Here is a 23735-nt window from a genome sequence, read left to right as displayed (position 1 = left end):
GAAGGTCACCGATGAGGCAATGCACTTGTGTAGATTTTCAATCCTGGCTCGTGAGAAGAGAAAGCTGAAAAATGGATTAAATCTTTAGTTGCATTCAAATACAGTGCAGCAGCCCTGAAGCGGAGCTTATTTTTGAACTACCGAGGAATTGACATGATAACTCAAGGTCCACAATGCAGGATATCATCAAGGTTAAAAAAGTTAGTACAATGCAAATTTTTCATCAATTATGATAGAAGTGGTCAAAATTATGAAAAGATGGGAAAGGATAGATGGAAGCAGGCTGTTTCTGGTAGTTGTGGGGTAAAGAACGAGGGTCCATAGATAAAAGATTAAATGTAAAAGATTTAGAACAGAGGGCAGGATAAACCTCTTCACACAATGTTGTGTGGCTTCGGACTTCATCTCTAGGAGCAGATGTTGCTGCAAAAACTGTCAACATTCAAGATTAGATTTAAAAGGTGAATGAAGGAAAAGGGTTTAAGGATATGGGTAACTGTGATTAGAGCTAGAACATAAGAACATAAGAATTAGGAACAGGAGTAGGCCACCTAGCCCCTTGAGCCTGCTCCGCCATTCAACAAGATCATGGCTGATCTGGCCGTGGACTCAGCTCCACTTACCCGCCCGCTCCCCGTAACCCTTAATTCCCTTATTGGTTAAAAATCTATCTATCTGTTATTTGAATACATTCAATGAGCTAGCCTCAACTGCTTCCTTGGGCAGAGAATTCCACAGATTCACAACCCTCTGGGAGAAGAAATTCCTTCTCAACTCGGTTTTAAATTGGCTCCCCCGTATTTTGAGGCTGTGCCCCCTAGTTCTAGTCTCACCGACCAGTGGAAACAACCTCTCTGCCTCTATCTTGTCTATCCATTTCATTATTTTAAATGTTTCGATAAGATAAGGTAACCCCCTCATCTCTACTATCAGCCTAGTGAATCATCTCTGTACCCCCTCCAAAGCTAGTATATCCTTCCTTAAGTAAGGTGACCAAAACTGCACGCAGTTCTCCAGGTGCGGCCTTACCAATACCCTATACAGTTGCAGAAGGACCTCCCTGCTTTTGTACTCCATCCCTCTCGCAATGAAGGCCAACATTCCATTCACCTTCCTGATTACCTGCTGCACCTGCAAACTAACTTTTTGGGATTCATGCACAAGGACCCCCAGGTCCCTCTGCACCGCAGCATGTTGTAATTTCTCCCCATTCAAATAATATTCCCTTTTACTGTTTGTTTTTTCCAACGTGGATGGCCTCACATTTTCCGACATTGTATTCCATCTGCCAAACCTTAGCCCATTCGCTTAACCTATCTAAATCTCTTTGCAGCCCCTCTGTGTCCTCTACACAACCCGCTTTCCCATTAATCTTTGCGTCATCTGCAAATTTTGTTACACTACACTCTGTCCCCTCTTCCAGTTCATCTATGTATATTGTAAACAGTTGTGGTCTCAGCACCGATCCCTGTGGCACACCACTAACCACCGATTTCCAGCCCGAAAAGGACCCATTTATCCCGACTCTCTGCCTTCTGTTAGCCAGCCAATTCTCGATCCATGCTAATACATTTCCTCTGACTCCGCGTACCTTTATCTTCTGCAGTAACCTTTTGTGTGGCACCTTATCGAATGTCTTTTGGAAATCTAAATACACCACATCCATCGGTACACCTCTATCCACCATGCTCGTTATATCCTCAAAGAATTTCAGTAAATCCATGTTGCGTCTGCTTGATTGCACTTTTCCTATCTAGATGTCCCGCTATTTCTTCCTTAATGATAGCTTCAAGCATTTTCCCCACTACAGATGTTAAACTAACCGGCCTATAGATACCTGCCTTTTGTCTGCCCCCTTTTTTAAACAGAGGCGTTACATTAGCTGCTTTCCAATCCGCTGGTACCTCCCCAGAGTCCAGAGAATTTTGGTAGATTATAACGAATGCATCTGCTATAACTTCCGCCATCTCTTTTAATACCCTGGGATGCATTTCATCAGGACCAGGGGACTTGTCTATCTTGAGTCCCATTAGCCTGACCAGCACTACCCCCTAGTGATAGTGATTATCTCAAGGTCCCCCCTTCCCACATTCCCGTGACCAGCAATTTTTGGCATGGTTTTTGTGTCTTCCACTGTCAAGACCGAAGCAAAATAATTGTTTAAGGTCTCAGCCATTTCCATATTTTCCATTATTAAATCCCCCTTCTCATTTTCTAAGGGACCAACATTTACTTTCGTCACTCTTTTCCGTTTTATATATCGGTAAAAGCTTTTACTATCTGTTTTTATGTTTTGCGCAAGTTTACTTTGCTCATGTGGAGTGTAAATGCCAATGGGCCAAATGGCTTGCTTCTGTGTTGTGACTTCTACATATGTATGAGTAGCTGAAAACAAGAGGCAGTGGCTGGATGCCGGCAGATTTCCTCCTCCCCCTCCTTTTCCCGCCCTCCTCTTCAACAATATGGATTCCTTGCTGGGATACAGATGCACAATCCTGTGGCCCCCCCTTTGCTACCTTTGCTGACTGCCTTTTCCACATGCGTAAGCCTAGACAATGGGCTTCAGCAGGCTAATCAAATCACAGGGAGCTCGGCCTAAACATCATACAATTGCTCTTCCAGCAGCTGGGCTGTGAACATTAGTACTCGACCAGCTGGACAGAAGTTGTTAGTACTCCAGCATTGAGGTTGGGATTGAAGCCACGAGCAATGAGACTAGAGAAGCTGACACTAAAGGGGTCATTTTAACTGGGAGCGGGATAGGCGGGGGACGGGGTGAGTGTCAATGCACCTGATGTTGGTAGCGAGAGGCCTGGGCGATTTTAACTCGCAGGCCTCATTAGCAGCTGGCCGGTGGGCAGGAGTGGAAGTTAGAGTGGCACCAGCCACCAGTTCACCAGCAAGAAGAGAATTTGTGGGGAGGAGCTTCGGGAGGGTTTTGCAGGATGGAAGAGGAGGACCCCGATGCAGGAGAGCGCCAAACATTCCTTGTGGAGACCGGAGGAACACTTCTGCTTCTCCTGGCTCCACAAGGAATTACAAAGAAACTTTCCTACATTGTCCCGGCCAAAATTTAGCCATCAACCAGCATCGGAAAGAGATGATTTGGTTTAAATGACATTGCTATTTGTGGGACCTTGAGCAAATTGGCTGCAGCCTTTTACAGCAGTGACTACACTCCTGTCATATCTTCGCAGAGCACACAACACACAACCTGTAAGATGGCTGCAGGTTCTGGTAACGTCTGACCTGCTGGTCAGGTGACCTGCTCTTTATTAAACAGCACTAGCTGCAGTAACACAGGCATCCACAGTGTGGAGCTACAGACATTACACTTCTCCCTCCATAATGAAAAAGTCATGATAACAAACAATCATCATACATAACTTGCATGGTTATACATAACAAAGGATATGGACTTATTTTCCCATATTTACAAATCAAGCTTAACCACTTGTTTTACATCTCGAAGTGGATACCTTTGCTCTAAAACAGAACCTTCCAAACATGGTGTTGAATTTAAACTCATTTGTGGCTGATCCTGAGGAAAGTTTTCCTCCAAGGTATGCCCTTGATTTCCAATTGAACTCTCTCTAACTTCAGACTGTTTGTTTTCCTGACTCGGACTCAGACTTAAATTCTAACTTTCTCTTGGATTTGTTTCCAGTACATTGGATGTAGGATATGCTACTCATGTATCAAAACTATCTGATGAGTCAGAAATAATTGAATCACTCCCACTCTCAACTACTTCCATGTCTGTGGGTAAAATACGATCAATGTGAACAAACCTAACCTGTCCATTATGACACATCTTGACCAAATATGTGCGAGGACCACATATCTTCACCACTTTTCCTGGTAACCACTTCACCCATTTATGGTTCTTCACTCTCACCTTCTGATTTAATTTCAGAATTCTCTCTTTTACTCTACCTCGATCATGATTCTCTTTCTGTCTTAATTGTGTCTCTTCTACGGACTGGGCCAAGTTTGGTTTTAACAATGAGGTTCGTGGCTGTCGTTTGAGAAACAACTCTGCTGTTGTTCTACCAGTAGTTGTGTGAGGAGTATTACGATATATTATTAGAAAATTAGCCAATTTGTGGTCCAATGACAACTGTCATTTCTTTGGATTTGGATCCAACATTTGTTTGATGAAGGCACGTTTTACAATTTGTACAGTGCGCTTTGCTGCACCATTCGAAGCAGGTTGATAGTGTGGAACGTTGTTATGTTTCACACCATTTTTGCTCGTCAACTGTGCAAATTCTTCTGAACGAAATTGTGGTCCATTATCCGAAACAATTTCTTCTGGGAGGCCAAATGAAGAAAATAATCTTTGCAAAATGTCTAATGTTTTACTTGTTGTTATTTTCAACATTGGAAACACCTCGATCCACTTCGAATGGCTTCTAGCTCAGCAAAATCAATATGTAGCCTTTACCACACCCTGGGAGGCCATTTCCATGACTGTAATGGTACTGATGGTGGTTGCTTGCTTACCGATTGACATGTCGTACACTGACTTACGATGTACACTACATCTTTATCAAGACCTGGCCACCATAAGTAATTGCGTGCAAAACTCTTGGTCAAGCACATTCCCAGGTGCTGGTCATGGAGGTCTCCTCATGATTTGGACCTGAATTTATTTGGTATAACCACTCTTGCACCCCACATGATACAATCTTTATCGACTGATAATTCATTCCTACGAATGAAGAATGGATGAATATCTTTGTCTGTTACGTGATTTGGCCATCCGTTTGCAATATAATCATACACCTTTGATTTAACTGGGTCACGTTCAGCTGTGACTCTCAGTTCATCAATGTATGAAAAATAGAACATCTCTTCCCTTTTGGGTGTAACTTGTGATGGGGAAGGCAATCTAGACATAGCATCAGCATTACTGTGATCAGCTGATCGTCTATATTCAATATCATATGTATATGCTGACAAAATCAAAGCCCATCTCTGCATTCGGGCTGCAGCTAATGTTAGAACTGGGGACTTTGAATGGGAGATTGCTGTCAGGGGCTTATGGTCCATAACGAGAGTAAACTTCCGACCATACAAGTATTTGTGGAACGTCTTGACCCCAAAAATTAATGCCAAATCTTCCCTTTCGATTTGCGCATAATTACGCTCACTGGCACTGAGAGTGCGTGAAGCAAAAGCATTTGGTCTCTCCTCCTCACTACGTAATACATGAGAGATTACTGCCCCAACTCCATACGGAGAGGCATCACATGCTAGCTTTATCTCCTGAGATAAGTCATAGTAACTAATATAGTGCTCTCTACCAATTTGTTTTTACACTCCTTGAATGCTGTATCACATTCTTTTGACCATTTCAAATGGACTTGTTTTTTTAATAGGCCATTCAGTGGATGTAACACTGTAGCCAAATTTGGTAGGAACTTCCCATAATAGTTCAAAAGACCCAAAAATGATCGAAGTTCAGTGACATTGTTGGGAGTGGGTGCATTTCTGATTGTATCCAGTTTTTCCTTGGTTGGATGTAAACCATCTTTGTCTACTCTATACCCGAAGTACTCCATTGAGTTTTCAAATAACTCACACTTGCGAGCAGACACTCATACTCTGTGCTTCTCTAGCCGTTTGAGGACTTCATTCAATATGTTATTATGAATTTGCCTATTTGGTACTGAAATTAGTATGTCATCTAAATAACATACTACCCCTTCAATACCTTGCAAAATCTGGTTCATTACCCCTTAGAATATGGCAGGGGCAGAAGACACTCCAAACGGTAGCCTATTAAATTGATATCGGCCTGGATGGGTATTTATAGTCAAGCATGACTTGGACTCCTCATCTAGTTCAAGCTGTAGGTAGGGAGTAAGATCCAACTTTGAGAAAATCTGACCCCCTGTCAGTGTTGTGAACAAATCTTCTGTATTTGGCAATGTACTGGGGACATTACCCTCTTGAACTTAGTTTACGGTTACTTTATAATCACCACATAATCTTACCTTACCATCGGACTTAGGTACAACAACAATGGGTGTAACCCAATTACATCGATCTATCTTACAAATAATGTTTTCAGTCTCTAGTCTTTTGAGTTTTTGCTCAACTTTCTCCTTGAGTGCATATGGTACGGAACATGGCTTGTAGTAAACCGATCTAGCGTCCTTCTGTACCTGACACTCGCTTTGAAGCCTTGGATTGGACTGCCCGTTTTGTAGAACACCTTCGGATAATTCTTGATGACATCATCCTTTGACGCAAATCTCGTTTCAATACGAAAAATCTCACTCCAATCCAGCTTCAGTGATCCAAACCAATTTCTTCCTAGTAAGGCAGGCTTGTCTCCTGCCGCTACTATTAGAGGCAAGCTCTGAACTTGATCCTTATATTTCACCGGTACAGTGATATGACCTACCACCGGAATGTTCTCTCCCGAGTAGCCTTGCAGCTCTATCTTGGCTTTCTCCAATGGGAAATCCCGCAATTTGTCGAGGTATAGCGACTCCGGTACTACACTCACGGATGCACCAGTGTCGATTTCCATGGGTATCTTGAATCCTGCAACATCTATGTGGATTATGATACTTTTTGAATCGCCTCTGTTTACCTCATGCTCCTGATTATGTTTAATTCTAATATCTCGTCCTGTTATTGTTCTTCCATGCTATGTAGTCTCTTTGGATTTCTACTCATAGCTTTGAAAGCTGGTTTACCCTTCAGTCGGCATGCCTTCGCAAGATGTCCAGTTTTCCTGCAGACGAAACACTCTGTCTTCACATATGGACAACTCTGAGCAATGTGTTGTCCCAGGCACCAATAGCAGGATGTCAATGCTCTGTTCCCATTTCTAATTTCTGAGACTTTGGGGCCCCACCACCTTTTACTTTGAACCTGCAGGCGATTCACCTCGGTTGTCTGATTACTGAAATTAGTATGAAATTCTTGGGAATATTGGTCGGCCATGCTCATCGATCTAGCTGTCTGATAAGCTAAATCAAAAGTCAAATTAGGCGTCGTCAATAACTTTCTTCTGATCACATCATTTTTCATCCCACAAACAAAGCGGTCTCGCAATGCTCGGTTCTGAAAGTCTCCGAAGTGAATATTGCTTTTTTAATGCTACAATGTACTCACTGATATTTTCTTCGGCCTTCTGATTTCGTATTCCGAAACGATAACTTTCAGCAATTTCTAACGGAACAGGGCTGTAATGTTGTTCTAACTTAGTTAGAATCTGTTTCAGCATTGTATCCTTTGGCTTGTCAGGTACAAGCAAATTTATCAGCGTTTCATACAACTCGGGCCCGGCTGAGTTAAGAATATAGCTGTTTTTCATTCCAATACCACCCGGTTATTGTCTTCATTGCTGGGAATTTTGTTGATATTAGTTGCAGTGAAAAACATTTCTAGCCGATCCACATACACGCTGAAACTTTCACGGTCGCGTTGAAATGCCCCAAATGCCCTATAACTCCCATAGGGGCAGCCATTTTGACTCTGGCAGTTTAACCAAGTGTGCTCATAATTTACCTCAGATTTGTAGCTGTATCGCAAAACAGAGAAGCTTTCTCTGTCGGCTGGCTGAATCCTTCACCAACAAAAATTTCAGCTTTGTATTATCCGATTACATCCCATTCTCATTGCCAAATGCCATATCTTCGGAGAGTACACAACACACAACCTATAAGATGGCTGCGGGTTCTGGTAACCTGTGCCCTGCTGGTCAAGTGACCTGCTCTTTATTAAACAACACTAGCTGCAGTAACACAGGCATCCACAATGTGGAGCTACAGACATTACAACTCCAAAACCTACTTTATTGGCTGTAAACTGCTTTTGAGGCATCCGGTGGTCATGAAAGGCGCTATATAAATGCAAGTCTTTCTGTTGACTTTCTTTTACCTTAAATGGCCTCCTGGTCCCAGGTCCTCGTCTTACAGCTTCTCCATAGAGGCTAGAGATAAAATTGAGTCGAAGCCCAATGACATCATCAGATATTTATGAAGGACCCCGCTGACTTCAGGCAGGTGCCTTTCTCGTCTGCTCAGAAGAAAAGGTTGAAATGGAAATTGGCAGCATCCCGGCGTGCAAGTCACCCAGTTGATTTTAACTGCCGACCTGCTCAGTTTCCACCAGCCAGGTAGGGTTTCAATCACCCCCTAAGTTGCTGGTCAAGGATTGATTGGTTTGTTGAGGTTGGTAGCAGTCAGGAGGCTTGGTCGGCAATTGCGAAAGCTGAAATGACTCGGCTGGAATTGCTAATCCTAGTTTGCTTCAGATGGAATTTCTAATCCTCTAGCTGTCAGCTTGCCATTGGTAATAATGGGGTATTGGGGCTAAAGTTCCGACCACTTCAGTGACCAGGTTAGGCTTGCTAGTATTTGAATGACGGGAGCCATACTTATAGACTGAAAGATTTATTCTAATTACTTCAGTGAAGGGAATACCACAGCTGAGCTCGGCGGTCCAGAGTTTCATTTGGTCTGTTAGCATCGTTCATTTTGTTTATGCCTTCATTGCACAACATTACAGGGGAGAATGAGATTTCTTTATTGGTTCTCCTCTGTGCAATGGGGTGTGTAACAGGATCCAGGTTATTTCAGAGGTCCAGAACCTAGTCTGAATTAGAAACTAATTCACAATGTCGGATTCCAGCCGTGATCTATATGTAGGTGTTGTGTTTCAACACAGTGCTGTAAATTGAGGTGGAAGACCATCCATCAGCTGTTGCAAACATTTGTGAGAACTGAAGATTGGAGCATCATTGCAGTTTCAGGCCAGTTAGATGTAGAGAAGAGTAAAAGACAAAGAAAAGTAGTATATATCTATTCAAGTAATGTGGTTTGTATAATGGCATGACATACAATTTTATGTGATCATTTCTGACAATGGTTCAATACCGTGTCAGTGGAATGCATCAATTCTGTGAAGAATGTCCAACACAATAACATCATGGGTCAGGTTTGAGGGTTGGGAGCATGATTTGATTAATCTTTTTCACTTCATCTATTATATATCCAGAACTCAGGACAAGAATTTTGATGAGGATTGGATTAACAGTATCAACATTACAGCAATATGGTATATTTATGTGCAAACATATACAGAGATTGGAGTAATGCCGTGAATGGTATGTAGATCATTGCTACTGATGCTCCAAGTTGGGCATTCTGTCCATCACCCACCTACTCCTTAGAATGTAAGGGGGTGAAATTCATTATTGCCCCGTTTGAGGGCGGTAACAGTTGGGAGGCGCGAGACTTGGTGCTGGGCGCTGAAATCTCGCCTCCCCTCAAAGAATTCAGGTTACCTCCCCCGGAAGGAAGTGGAGTGCTAAATCAAGCTCCATTTCCTTCTTGGAGTGCCAACGGGTGGCGCCTCACACTGGGCCGTGCCGTGCTGCCGCATCCGAAGTGTCTTCCCTCACTTATAGGGAACGTCGCACACTGCCGACTCTGCAAATAACAAAGGGACCTACCTGGACCACCATGGAGCGGGGATGCCGGGCAAGGAAACTGAGCAGCAGCCGGAAAACCCAAGGTAAGTCATTTTTATTTTTTTATTTTCCATCAGCCAGCTTGCCTTAAATGTTTGTCCCAGTAGCGTCCGGCTGCCCGAGTCGCGCCTCCTGCAACTGTCGGTCAAAGTGAATTTCGGGGCTGGGGCGCAAGTGGGCTGATACGCACAGTGATGGTGTCACAATCTCTGGGCGCGGGAGATCGGGGCACAAAGCCGTAACGCCACCACTAAACTTCCGCCCAATATGGCGCGAGTCGATGTCAGCGCCGCGCCCAGGCGGTAAAGCATTTGCGCCCATTAGCTCCCCCTGGGGAGTGCCAACAGGGCGCAAATTAATTTTTGGTCGGGTGCGGCACAGCTAATGACTCCCGCCAAATTCGGTGGGAGTTTAGCAGCGATGGTAACTTGTAGTGCCCCGCTCCGCTGCACTGGGAATGACGACGCCTTCACTGTGCGCAGCACCCGTTACCGCCCCGGACCTTACATTTGGTATCGCCCCATGAAGCTGCGCCGGGTGATGCCAGCGACAGCTTCAGGGGACGTGAACCGTGAGCCGGATGGCAGGCCGCTTGTGGGGCAATACTTAAAGGGGAGGTGGCGGCCATTGAAAAAAGTTTCCTCACTTTCTTCTGTGCTCCGTTGGCGCTTCGAGCGCGGGGTCCGTGCCGCAATCGGTCCACCCAGCACTCTGCTTGAGTGCCGGGCTGTTGGCACGGCACCTCACCTCCCTGGTGATCCAGGGAGGCCCGTTTCTTCATTGCAGAGTTTGCTGCTTGTGCCGTTCCCTTTAATGAAGGGAAGAGCCCTTCCTACATGGCAGCGCTATGCAGCCCAGTGCGTGGCGCTGTGCCCCGCTTCCGACCCGTCTGCCCCACTACCGCCCCAGAAAGGAAGTTGAGCGCATTATTTTTCGAGTGGGGTGGGACTTCCGCGTCTGGTGCAGGATGTCCCACCTCCCGGACGTTACCGCCCCCAAACAGGACATAACGGAATTTCACCCCTGACGAGTCTAAATGGGGTAGGGGTGCAAAGGAATCTCGAGGTACAGATTTACAAATCATTAAAAGTAGCGACACAGGTTAACAAAGCTATAAAAAGTGCAAAGAAAGCACCAGGGTTCATTTCCCGAGGAATAGAATTCAAAAGCAGAGAAGTTATGTGAAACTTGCATAGAACCTTGGTTATCCCACACCTAGAGTACTGTGCACAGTTCTGGGGGCTGAAATTCACCATCCCCGAAGGGACGGCTACTGCGGGGTTTGATCGGGCGATCGATCGGCCGCCGCGGCTGGCTACTTTTCCCTGCCCGAGCCATATTCAGCTTGGAGGGGGTTTTTAGCGGTGCGCACCGGAAACGGCGGAGTGAAGCCGGAGTAAAGGAAGATTTTCGTGTGGTAAGGGAAGCAGCGGGCGGGCAACAGGTAAACGGCCAACACCTGGATTTTCAGCTATAAAATGATAGGAGTTCTTCAGGCAGTTTCCCCACGAGGTATTCGAGTCGGTGCTCGAATGCTACACTGCTGGAGTGTTGCCGCAATAGAAGCCCTTTGCCAAGAAAATAGTTTCATAAAGTTTTGATTTGAATTTAAGGTGAAATAATCTGTAGTAATTGTTTCGGCTCCATTAAACCCGCTGATTGCTGCTCAGAGGTTTTGACAGTCTTCTGTAGAACTTTCACTTCTGACTGTTTAGTGGAGGCCTGTAGGCCTCATTGTGGGCTGCAGAGACCTGCTTGGTGAGGGTTCACCCTGAGGATGGGAGGAGTGTTGGGAGGGCAACACCTGGTACACCTGGTCAGAAGCAGGGCAGCACGCAGGAGAAGGCGTTGCCGTCAGCACCGTGCAGAGAGGCAGCGGGCAAGGGAGGCAGCAGCAGAAGGGCATGCAGATATGCGCAGACCTGCAGCTTGAGAGGATGGCCAGGAGACAGATGGCATCAGGAGGAGGGTGCGGGATGCTGACCGCCCCCCCCTCCCCTCCCCCGCTAAATACAGGGAGAGGAGCCTTTCCAGCAAGAGCCTCCAGAAGAGCCCAATAATGAGGAGGACCAGCGAGATGGCCAACAGGCAGCTGCCAGGGGAGGTGGCCAACGCAGACATGGGGGAAGGAGGCCATACCCTCAAAGGGTCTATAGACTGCAGTTCTCCTTCCCCCAGCTCACTGATGAGCAATACCTGTGAAGGCTAAGATTTCAGACGGAAGTACTGGGGGAGCTCTGCACTATCCTGCGAGAAGATCTGCAGCCTCAAACACACCTCAGGACCACCCTCACCATGGAGACCAAGGTCACCATTGCCTTGAATTTTTACGCGACGGGGTCTTTCCAGTCTGCCACTGCAGACATTGGCAACGTCTCCCAATTCTCAGCACATCGGTGCATCCGGCAGGTCACTGGTCACTCTACAGGAGAAGGGTGCAGTACATCTCCTTCCCCATGACAAGGGACAAACAGGTGTAGCAGCAGGTCGGATTTGCCCGAATGGCAGGCTACCCGAGGGTGCAGGGTGCCATCGACTGCACACACGTTGGACTGAGGGCGCCGCATCATCAGCCCAAGATCTTTGTTAACCGCAAAGACTTCTACTCGCTGAACGTGCAGCTTGTATGCGACCACCAGCGTCGGAGCCAGGCAGTTGATGCGAGGTACCCAGGCAGCAGCCATGATTCATTCATTCTGTGCCAGACCAGTGTGCCCGCCCTCTGCACCGGCCCGAATCAGGATTGCAATTGGCTGCTTATGGACAAGGGATATCTCCTGTCCACTTGACTGCTCACTCTACTGTGGAATCCCAGGACAGTGCCAAAGCATACAATGCCACTCATTGTGCCACCAGATGCAGTGCATATGCATCTTCAAACAGAGGTTCCGGTGCCTGTTACATGTGATTACCTTAACACTATGCCTAACTGTCATCCCTGTGGCTGCATCATGGGTCCGGGAAGGCTGCTGTGGTTGCTGTCTGGGACCTACAGCTGTCCTTCTGGGACACCCTGGAACACCTCTGGGCCTGGAAGATCTGGGTGAAGACTGACCAGCGCCCTCCTGGTCGGGTGCGTCCTCACATATGTGGAGGTACCTGACACCTCCCCTGCAATCTCCCTCCATGCATTATGTACTGGCGGTCTGCCAGGTCTCCCCACGTCAGGAAACAGTATTCTTCTTCTGTCCTCCACACCGTTCATCAGTGCCTCCAGCTCCATATCAGTGAACCTGTTGGCTCTCCTTGCACCTCTTACACCAGCCATCCTTCCAACCTCCTTCCCCTCTCAGGGCCTTGCGGCTAAAGGCCAGGGACCAGCTGGCCTGATAGAAACCCTTACCTGTATGCTGAATTTCTCAGTGGTGATAAAGCTCAAATTACGACAGCCACACTGCTGAAAAATCCACTTTGGAAGGGTTCATTAGCGCTGGAACCCATTTGTTCACTTTTGGAGCTGAATATGGGGTGGCCCAGCCATGAAAAAATGTTGGCGCTAATGGCCACAAAAAGGTGGGGGGGAGCAGCAGCTTTCCAGCAGTACTGAATTTCGGGCCCCAGTCTCTATATTACAACAAGGATATAGAGGCACTGGAGAAAGTGTAAAAAAAGATTTACAAGGATGATACCAGAACTGAGAGGCCACAACTATCGGGAAAGATGGAAGAACTGGGACTCTTTTCTTTAGAAAAGAGAAGACTGAAAGGTGGCCTGATAGAGGTCTTTAAAATTATGAAGGGGTTTGATTGGGTAGACGTAGAGAAGGTGTTTCCACTCGTGAAGGAATCCAAAAATAGGGGCAATAAATATAAGCCAGCCATATAAATCCAATAAGGAATTCAGGAGAAACCTCTTTACTCAGAAAGCAGTGATAATGTGGAACTCAGTACAACAAGGAGTAGTTGAGGCAAATAGCATGGATGCATTTAAGGGGACGCTAGATAAGTACAGGAGGAAGAAAGGAGTAGAAGGATATATTGTGTTAAACTAAGGTGGAAAGACGCTCGTGTGGAGCATAAACACCAGCGTAAACCTGTTGGGCTGAATGGTCTATTTCCATGCTGTAAAATTCTATATAATTCTATGTAACAACATATCATGGGGCCCAAAATTTCACATTGCTGTTTTTTTGGTGTTACTTCAGATTAATGGCCAGATGGCTCACCGAGTGTTTTATCACAGTAAATATTAAGTCCTAAAAATAAAATAACTTTCTTTTATAATGAAGCAATTCAAAGATAATATTGCTTCACTACATTCCATAGGAACATAATAAATACAGATCATCACAACAAATCAATCGAAAGCCCTCATTAACGGCGATTTCGATCGGACTCCGACTTGGTACGGTAAGGTTTTAAAAAATGGTCCTTAGCACTGTCCTTAAAAAAAATCCTTATTGGCGAAACTCACAAAAATGGGCATAAATGGGCAAAAATGGTTTGATCCCAAGTGATGTCAGAAAAATGATACTTAAAAAAAAAAGCCATTATCTGTTCAGGACGCCATTATACCATTGGCGACACTAGCAAAATTAAGTTAGCTCCAAAAAACACTGTTAGCTCAAACAAAATGGAGCTAAATAGTGGCAAATTTTGGGCCCTGATCTATGTCAGGTTGTCAAGGCTTTTGGTCAATATCCGCTAGTTTTCTAGTTTAACATGTATACTTTTACAGCCAGCTGAGAGAGGGAATCTTCATCCCATTAGTCTGGGAATGGATTCAAACCCATATCCCAGATGCTGAAATAATAGTGTGCTAACTTTTTTCCACCTATTAACCTACAATGAGCACTTGACAGAGATAGAAATAATCTGTGTGATCTGACACAAGGAAACGCAGATGAGGAAGAAGATAATTCCCAGCAAGCACAAGTGATAAAGGAACCTCTGTGTGTATGTGTGTATATATAGATATAAATATATATTACTTTTAGAAAGCAGACAACAGTATTCATCACAAGAGAAGTGCAAATGAAGCCTAGGTGTACAGCACATCACTCAATGCTTCAGTAGTAAAATATTAATGTCACAAGGTTACATTGAGTCACAGGTAGCTCTGACTAATGCATTGTGTTGTTTACCCACTGTGGGTCTCGCAGCAGGGAGCTGATGCGAACTAACACAGCCATAATTGCCGTCAGAGAAACACTGGCAGCCCAAGCTGAGTCACAAATGGGAAGGCAAGCAGCCAGCCATCTAAACCTTAGGGAAGGGAAGTGCGCACCTGGTTCTGCTATACTAGGTTCTTTCGTGCTATCGGAATTTTACTCCTGCAACAATCAATTCCTGTTTACAGTATGTAAAAAAAGGGCTACATTAATACTTCTATGCCATGTTTTCACAATGTGTTGATTTGACAATTGCTCAGTTTAATGTCAAGTCCAGTCCCACTCATTATTTAAATGTGTTGTTGCACCCAGGGGTGGCAATAGGACATGCAATGGCACAGAGCCCCAGGCGAATCCAGTGAAAGGTCACCTACACAATGGCAATAGTCGATCCCTGATCATTTTGTCTACAAATTTTATATTATCTATTGCAAACATGCTTGTTTGTGATTGTACATGTGCAGGTTTGACATCAGATTAAGTAGATAGTACAATCCCCACCTCTTACAGTAGGCGCTATTTGCCTCTTTACGCAATGGCCAGTATAACGTGATCGGGTTAATTTTGAGTTATGGTGAAATTATAGGCAGCTGTGTTAATTTTGTCTGTTAATGAAACAAAAAACTTGTTTTAAAAAAAAAAGAGGGGAAATGGTGCGAGATACAAATTCTGACAAAAGTAGGAAAGCAATGGTAAATAGCAATGCAAGGTTTTCCTCAGCCAGCTGATTGTCACTGCGGTTTGGGGAAGTGCTATGTTTTTCCCCACAGCTGTTGTTGATTTTGTGGCATCAGTTGTGGCAGCTCTCAGCCATGGCACAGAATTCATTTGCAGATGAACAAAAGTAAAGGGTAGGAAGTTTGTGGATTTAATATGTTAACGAAATGCTGTGATTATTTGCACAAACACCTTTGCAGCTTTCTGTGCATGCGCGGCTCCGATATACAACGCGCATACCTGACCGTTGTGGCCTGCACCATGGGCCATGCTTTTGTCGGTTCCGTAAGAGGAAGGACAGGGGATCCGTTGGTGGCTGGGAATAGGGGTGGAAGAGAAAGGATTGAAAGGGGAGAGAGAGAGGCGGGGAATCGGATCGAATAGAGAGAGGCAGGCAGGATCTAATTATACATTCCAGATAAACTGCTGGGTATGTCTTATCCTTCAAGGGGACCAATCAGAAATCTGGTGCTGCAAATAGACTTGACCTTAAAGAAAAATGATAATGGAGAAAAAAATGGGACTGAAGAGACAAATCTGTAGGATCTAATGGTGTCCACCCCAAAGTATTAAAAGAAATGGGCAACGAAATTGCAGATGCATTAGTCAGTGAAGCACAATCCATTTTTAGATAAATCATATGTATGAAATCAAGTGCCCAGGAGGTACTGTGGTACATCTCACTGTGGCTATAAAGCATGCTTTCTAAAGAAACCTAGGACATGTGTCTCTGTCCATGATTCATTTCCTGTGTGTCATATTCCTGATTTCCGGAGGGCAGCGATTGGAAGCCATTGCGTGGAAATCAGAAAGAATAGGTGGAAGAAAGGAAAACCAGAGAATTATTTATTCCAGGATGCAATCTGGGAGCAGATCTCCAGCTGACCTTCCTGCACAGGCAGTAACATGTGGTGACTCAGAAGAAGGTAAATTCACAGGAGGGTCAGGAATAATGAATAGATCAATAACAATAACGATGGGAAAGGAAGTCTTCTGAGTACATGCAACAACACTGTCAACATATTTATGAAGCTTCCTTGTAGTGCCGTAAAGGATAGAAATAGTGAACAGAAGCAATCCATATCTATGATGTTGCTATACATTAACATTTATTTATTCATTATCCCTGACCCTTCTGTGAATTTATCTTCCTACCTCCTTTATACGTGTTCCCCAGCTCTGCCATTTTGTAGTAAAATAAATCCCTGCTGTAAGATCAAAAGCTCCAGTTTAATAAAAAGAAATGAGTTAATCTCCAGATTTCAGCATTCAGCCAATAAAACCTTTCCAGTGAATAGCTGCCTTGGTAAATGGGAGGAACATGATTTGTCGTCTACATTTAAATCCTTCAATGGAAATTAATGTACAGCTTTTGTAAACTAAACTGGGGAATCATTTCTGAATTGGCTTCTTGTTTTTCTCTTTTATCTTTATTTGGCATGCTGTCACTTAAATGACTGGTTGATACTGTCCAAACTAATTTCTCTCAGCATCCTCATTCACCTCTTCTTGTTGAACAACATCTTTACAAAGCAAACAATACTTTATCAAAATGTATTTAGTAAACCTTTGTATCTGCGTTTGCCAAACACTGTACAGTGGAATAGTCTATTGCATCACGGAAATATGATAACCTCAGCATGATGATGACACTCTGTGGATGTTCTCTCTCTCTCTCTCTCTCTCTCTTTCTCAGGGACCAAGACAGACCCTTCCATGGATGTAGGTATTGTTCATCCCCAATATTGACACGTTCCTGCTGTTTCGCATTACTTTAGAAAAGCACTCTGTGATATCAGACATGGATCGTGTGTGGTGTTGCCTTTTGCAATTTCTCCCACACCTCCCCCGAGATTGGGCTCAGTCATCAAGCCTTTTGCTGCACTGGCAATGTGGTTGGATAAGATCCAGAAAATTTGGGACTTCCTTTTCCCTTATTTCCAGTTGATTGCTAGTATCTGCTGTTTTTACAGGTAACAATGTCCTCTCCAAACTGGATGGAAGAATGGGTTAATGCAAGGGCTCTTATTTTACTTATGAGAACTTGGTGTTAACCAGCCCAGCCTGATGATTTATGTCTTGGCTTTAAGGGTCCTTTGCTAAATGAACTTGGATTCATATCTACTGACAACTGGAAGGGAGGTTGAAGCTGCCTACAGCAAAAACTGCCCACTAATTGGCAGTCTGAAGAGGAGTGCTGGTGTGGAAGATAAATGTCACTGCCATTCAGTAGGGGTGCTCTTTTGAGGTTCTTGCTAAAAAGTATGACGGCAAAATTAGCATCGGCAGTTAAGACCGGTTTCGTAAACAAAATGGCGGCCATCTCGCTTCCACCCACTTCTGACACGGCCCACGCTGGTTGGCATCTTGGTGAGGACGATAGCGCTGTTGTGACGTGCGTGCACCGGTTGTATGAGGAATAGGCAGACTGAGATGTACAACGCTGATTTGACACATGATCTGCCATTTTGGATGTCACCGTTCCAAACAAGGCCCTCTCCTAAACACGTGTGTTCAGCTGCATGAAGGACACCCCCACCAGCGCAATTTAAGTTGATTTCTTACTCTTGTACTGGCTCATGCACTCTTTATATCAATACTGGCTTGCTGGAAGACATATATAGCATTGTTAAAGGGTGCAGAGAGTGCTGTTGGAAAGGCATTGGCTGCAACTGGAAGGCCTCTGACTACACCACTTGCTTCCAGTCATGGGGGCTCTACTTGCTGTCCCCCTCGCACTGCAGCTGGACAGGGAGATGGAGTAGAGGCAGCAAAGACAAGCTGCTCACAGAGGAAGGAAGAGGAGGGGGAAGGAGGGCTCTCAGCAGGAGGCCTTATCCAGCTAGCGTCTTCAGGAAGCACTTCTCCTACCTGCACCTAAGCCAGGAGCAGTGTATTTGGAAGCTGTGCTTCACAAAGGAGGTGGTCACAGAACTCTCCCACTCCTTGGAACAAGACCTGCAGCCTCAGAGCAGGCCGATGACTGCTCTCCCAGTGACCGTGAAGCTGACCGTGGCCTGAATTATTTTGCCAGCGGATCCTTCCAGGCTGGAACAGAAGACATAGCAAACATCTTGCAGTTCACCGTGCATTGCTGTATCCGGGAGGTCACGGAGGCTCTGTGCCCTCGGAGAAGGGACTTAATTGTCTTCTATCTAAACGGAGAGAAGCAGGAGGAGCGCGCATGTGGGATTTGCCAGGATATCGGGCTTCCCCATGATGTAGGCCGCCATTGAATACACACACATGGCTTTGTGGGTGACGCATATCTTTGCTGTGATGTACCGTAACCGCAAAGGACACCACTCTCTTAACGTACAGTTGGTGTGCGACCACGGGCAGCATCTCATGGTGGTGAATGCCTGCTATCCTGGTAACAGTCATGATGCGTTCATGCTGACAGTGACAAGAGGCTCTCTGGTAGGCCTGCCATTGCACCAAGCATTTCTGTGTGCATGCCCATCACCCTTCTTCTGAAGGCCGCCCCTTCAAAGTCCTCATCTGAGTCCTCTACAGCAGAATTCATGTGCGCCCTCGCACCCCCGGGGAGCTGACACTTGCCCTACTCTTTTCCCTTACTGGCTGCAGCCCACTTGTACCCGGTGTGCAGATCCCGCCGCTATACTACCCTCTAAAGTTTGCGCAGTGCCAATTTCTGAGCTGGTGCCTGGGAGTGTCAAATCGAGTGACGGTATCTTTTCTCCATCACTCCTCCTCTACTTCTTCCTGCACAAGCTGGGCTGGTGGCAGTTCTTGGGCATCTGAAAGGAGAAAGGCACAATGGTCGGATTGTGGTGCGGAGAGGGAGGGACAGCAAGATGTGCATGCTTACACCTTGAAGTGAGAAGAGATTGTGGGATGAGGGGGAGGTGGGATGTGAGAAGAAGGATTAGGTTTGAGTGTACCATCATCATCAATGCTTTCAGCCTCACTGGTCACCTCAGTGATGGCACCTCCAATTATCTCCAGCACTGTCTCCTCCAGCTGGGTCAGGTTCTGCACCTGTACTTGCCCCCTGTCTACTTGACCTTGCTCGCTCCAGTTGTGAACCACCTTGACCTGCTAGAGAAAGAGAAGTGTGTTAGTGAGTGTGGGGCAAGGTGTTTGAGCGATGTACCCACCATGATTGAATAGCTGGCATTGTATTCAAGGTGTGAGATGTGAGTGTGAGGCTTGCAGCAGTGGTAAATATGTGAGGGTGAATCAAAGCTATGATTGTGGGGACAAGTCGTGATTGCAAGAGATGTTGGTAGGTAAGTGATGGCGATGTGGTGCATTGAGCAGTGTGTGAGGCGAGTAGTGCAGTTGGTGGGATATGACACTTGAAGATACATTCACTCACCTTGACCATTCATGTGACGTCACTAAACTTCTTCCGGCACTGGATCCATGTCCTGGGGAAAGATTGGTGGCACTGACCACTTCAGAGATCTCCTTCCTCTGCCTTCAGATAGTGTGTCTTAAAGGCCTCCTGGCCCCCTGCAGGTAGATGACCTATCTCCTCCTATAGACCCCCTGCTCCAAGGCCTCAAGTGCTGCATCGGAGAACCAAGGAGCCTTTTCTCTGCCCTGTTGAGACATTGCTAAGTTGCAGCTCCAGTAAGAATGAGGTACTTCTCTCACAAAGCACCTCCCCTTTAAGAAGTGCAGACAGCCTTTCACTCTTCAGGCAACCTTTAAATAGAGAGCAAACTGCACGGCATATTGGTTCCCCTGTTGAGCGTTGAGCCAACCAACAGCACGTTTATCACTGGGCTCAGTGCTGCAATCATGCTAATGAGCAGGCAGCATGAATTTTGTGTGCTGACTGCACTACTTACAACGGGCATGGGCAGATTGTGCATCACAATCCCTGTGCTCGTTTTAGTGCCTTATCCAATTTAGCCCCTATGTCTCTTTGAAGGCACAATGGAGAGAGCTTTACTCTGCATCCAACCCAGTTAATAAACTAGGCTGGGGAACACTGAGAGCTGGGAGTGGCAAACGAGGCCATTGCATAGCCTTCACCCTCCCATTCAAATGGAATAAATTAAAATAATGACTTCGAATTGCCTAATGGCTGACTATGTTGCACCTTTGATGGCTTTTTATAGGTAGAGACTACCTTGAGTTGCAGCATGCCAGCAACATGACCCTGCTGTCAGAAGCTCCTTACAGTTCAATCTGCACTGTCCGCAAAGTGTCAGGATCACCAGTCATGGAGGCCTGCGGTTAATGCCATGTCAGCCCGTTGCTGAAACCACCCACCTAAAGTCTTTAGGTCTGCTTATTGTATACATTTGATGATTAGCAATGTGAAACACTTATACAAATTCTGGCCTGGCTTTGCATGTATTGTGTAGAACAAGGTTAGACTTCATAAATACAAAACAGCTCATATTGATTCCCGTTATGTTCCCTGGAACCATTTCCCAGATATCTGTGCTGAAATTTGATGTTGACTGATAAATAAGGATGTTACTTTTTGATTTTATTATGCTAGTGATAAATCAATAATTAAAATCAACCTTTATTTTGCATCCTAAATTTGATTGTTTAAGATTCTTGTTATTACTTTTGATGTAAAATATATTGACTGTTGGTTTATCAGTTCTTTGTAATACAAGGAGCTGTAATTGCTTGGCCTATTATTTTGTTTGAATTCGGTCATTTGCACTCAATGGCCTGGAGTGCGTGTCTGTCTTTCTTCTCCCCATACCTTACACAAGCCCTGCCACCCATGCTGGGATACCTCACTCAGAGGGCCATTATATGCCAGCCTGGACACTAAAGTGTCAGCAGGGTATTCCACTGCGGGAATATTACAGATGAGCCAGGCTCTGTCCTCAGCCAAAACCCACACCCACGCGCTCATTTTCCAGCAAGGGCTACTAGGTCACAGTCAGAAACAGGACCATAAATGGAGGCCTGGAATGAGAGAGGCCTTGCAGCCCATCAAGCCTGCTCCTTCTACAGATGGTATACAACTTTTAATCGATTCCACCCCTCCCGAATAGTTATTCTGAAGATACTCTGCTTTGTCTTGATTTATGGAGAGTGATTAAAAGCCACTAATCGCATCAAGCGATTCAACGTCTGTGATAACACAGAGCAGAGTGTTTATCGCATTGGTTCAAGATAGCTGGCAGGACAGGATTGTAGCCTTGAAATGCTGACAGGGGATGTATTAAATATTTATCCTGCAAATTCACTCAGGGTCTGGTGATTTTTGACCTCATCAGAACCTCTGAGTCAAATTCCATCCTGGTTACTAACAACTATCCCATCTGTTATCCAGTATGTATATTAAAGGGAGATTTATAAATCAGGTGTAAATATATGCAAGAAGGAGATTATTGCTATTCGATCCTACAAATTAAAGTATATACTTTACAGAAAGTTCTGAGTGAATATAGGATTTTTCCATTATATTGTACCAGCAGTGATCTGCCGAAGGGGAAACTAATAACCATTGTGTTGACTACTGTGTGTTCTGGAGCACTGGCTCTTTACTGTCTTAATCCTGAGGAGGCCTTACCCTGCAGGAGAGTTTATGATAAAGCAGTCAACGCGTTAGTGTGAGATTCCTTTGTCTGGCATTTTAATGCACCCACATATTTCAGACTGGCCTTTTGTTAAAGTAGCAGACAGAAGAATTTCATACAAACGCATCGCTGTATTGGTTACTAACAGACAAACTGCAGCTGATCACCAGAGTTTTGTATGTTGTTTGTCCACAGGTATAGTATGGTTCATTACTGACAATGTAATCTCTGCTATGTCTGGGGTATTAATGAACTGCCCTTGTTGGACGATACTCACCCACCACTGCACCCATGGTCCTATCCTTCCCCCACCCCTTCCTTTTCCTCCCAACCCCACCCCTTCCTTTCCCGTCCCTTATGATATTATTGTTTTTCATTTGCAGCAAAAGAGCTCAGATCAAAATAATTGATGATGAGGAGTATGGAAAAAACAAGAGTTTCTTCATTGAGCTGACGGACCCACGCATGGTGGATATGAGTTCACAGAAAGGTGGAGTACTCACCAGAATGAGCCACTGCTGAAGGCCCTCCTCTCTCCTCCTTTCTTTCCCTTTCCTCTTATTTCCCCTCCCCCCTCTCTCTTTGTCTTGTTTGACTGCTTGATTCCCAAGAGATATTTAACACTGCTGCACTCTCGCAGTCAGATTGGTCACATGCTGCCCATTTCAATCTTGGCGTATTAGTGAGCTTCTAATCTGGCCCACCGTCACTGCCTCCATAACCTGCCAACTCTGAGCCTTTCTTGCTGATGCTGCACCTTTTCCTGTTGCTGACAGCTTGCCTGCTTTTACAGTCTCTTGTGTCCCGGTAGAAAGTAAGGCATAGGCATAGGTCAGTGCGCAGATCCAGCTTTGGCCCTTGCGTACTAAATAATATGTCCCCTTGATAAAACTGAACTGCTTCAAGCAGAATGGTGCTGTGGAATCCATCCCATTACTTTTGCAGAATGAATTCTACAGCATGGCTGACAGGGGAGAGCCGCAGCGTGTTCGTGCTGTTTAAATGACACAAATTGTGAAACTCAGTTCTGGGAGGGGGTGGCCTGTACAGCTCAATGCCATGGTTGTCGCATTGCTGGGCTGCCAGCGGTCAAAATGAAATGGCTGCTGTAGCCTCGGTAGGAGAAGACAAGCAGCACCTCTGGAGATGGTTCTCTCCTCTTGACAGGAGCATCACCTTATTTATACTAGAGTATTGCCGTGAAGGTGGAGACCATCTCCACTGGCAGCGTTGTACTGTAAAGAGGGCACAAAGATCTCGACATACAAGGTACAGCATGAAATCCAGACAGTCCATGCCCATGTTCAATAAACACACAATGCCAACAAGTGCGCCATGTCATGGAAACAAACAGAAGGACATTCCTGCCACGACATGGCAGAGTAATAAACGTTGACAAAGGAATCTCATGAAAAAGGAATTTCCGCTCAAAATTAATTGTTCATCACGCATAGGCCCACCAAATATAAAATGTCAAACCATCTCACAGTTTCTGTGTAGTTTCAAATTCCAGATCAAATAGCTGAGAGGGAGGATTACACTGACACGGTGAGATACGATCGAGAAGGTTGGTGGCCTGCTGTGGGAGTGGTGCATTGAGTAATGCCCCCTAACTCGCAGAAGCTAGACTGCTGTATTTATTCTAAAGCTTGGAGCAGGCCGGCATCAGCCATGTCTCCTGCTCCCTCCTTGCCTGAGCATACGTAGTGGAGCTCCGGTGATAACGCTTACACTGTCCATTGCTGCAGTGTTCCCCACTCAGTCTAGGCCTGTCCCTGCGTTACCTGTAGGCTGTACAACAATAACCACATCAGAAGCAACTTCTCCATCTGCCTTGACCGAATACACACTGCAACAGGATTTCACCAGGCAAGCATCAGCCACAAAG

The 23735-nt window shown here is 45.4% G+C and overlaps 1 protein-coding gene across 5 annotated transcripts in view; it reads left to right on the top strand.

Moving 5' to 3' along the window:
* slc8a3 (solute carrier family 8 member 3) overlaps positions 1–23735 on the top strand; it is an 810619-nt gene that overhangs the window by 471996 nt on the left and 314888 nt on the right. For 2 of the 5 annotated variants that reach the window (XM_070878886.1, XM_070878885.1), the window contains exon 3: positions 22231–22337. In XM_070878886.1, coding sequence (XP_070734987.1) covers positions 22231–22337 — 107 coding nt within the window. Of the gene's footprint in view, positions 1–7971; positions 8141–22230; positions 22338–23735 lie in introns of those variants that run through there. The other 3 variants (XM_070878889.1, XM_070878888.1, XM_070878887.1) reach the window with 2 other exon arrangements.

Source organism: Pristiophorus japonicus, chromosome 4 (genome assembly GCF_044704955.1).
Source record: "Pristiophorus japonicus isolate sPriJap1 chromosome 4, sPriJap1.hap1, whole genome shotgun sequence".
Lineage (NCBI taxonomy): Eukaryota > Metazoa > Chordata > Chondrichthyes > Pristiophoridae > Pristiophorus > Pristiophorus japonicus.
The sequence above is the reverse complement of the archived record's forward strand: the minus strand, read 5'-3'. Positions and strand labels throughout refer to the sequence as shown.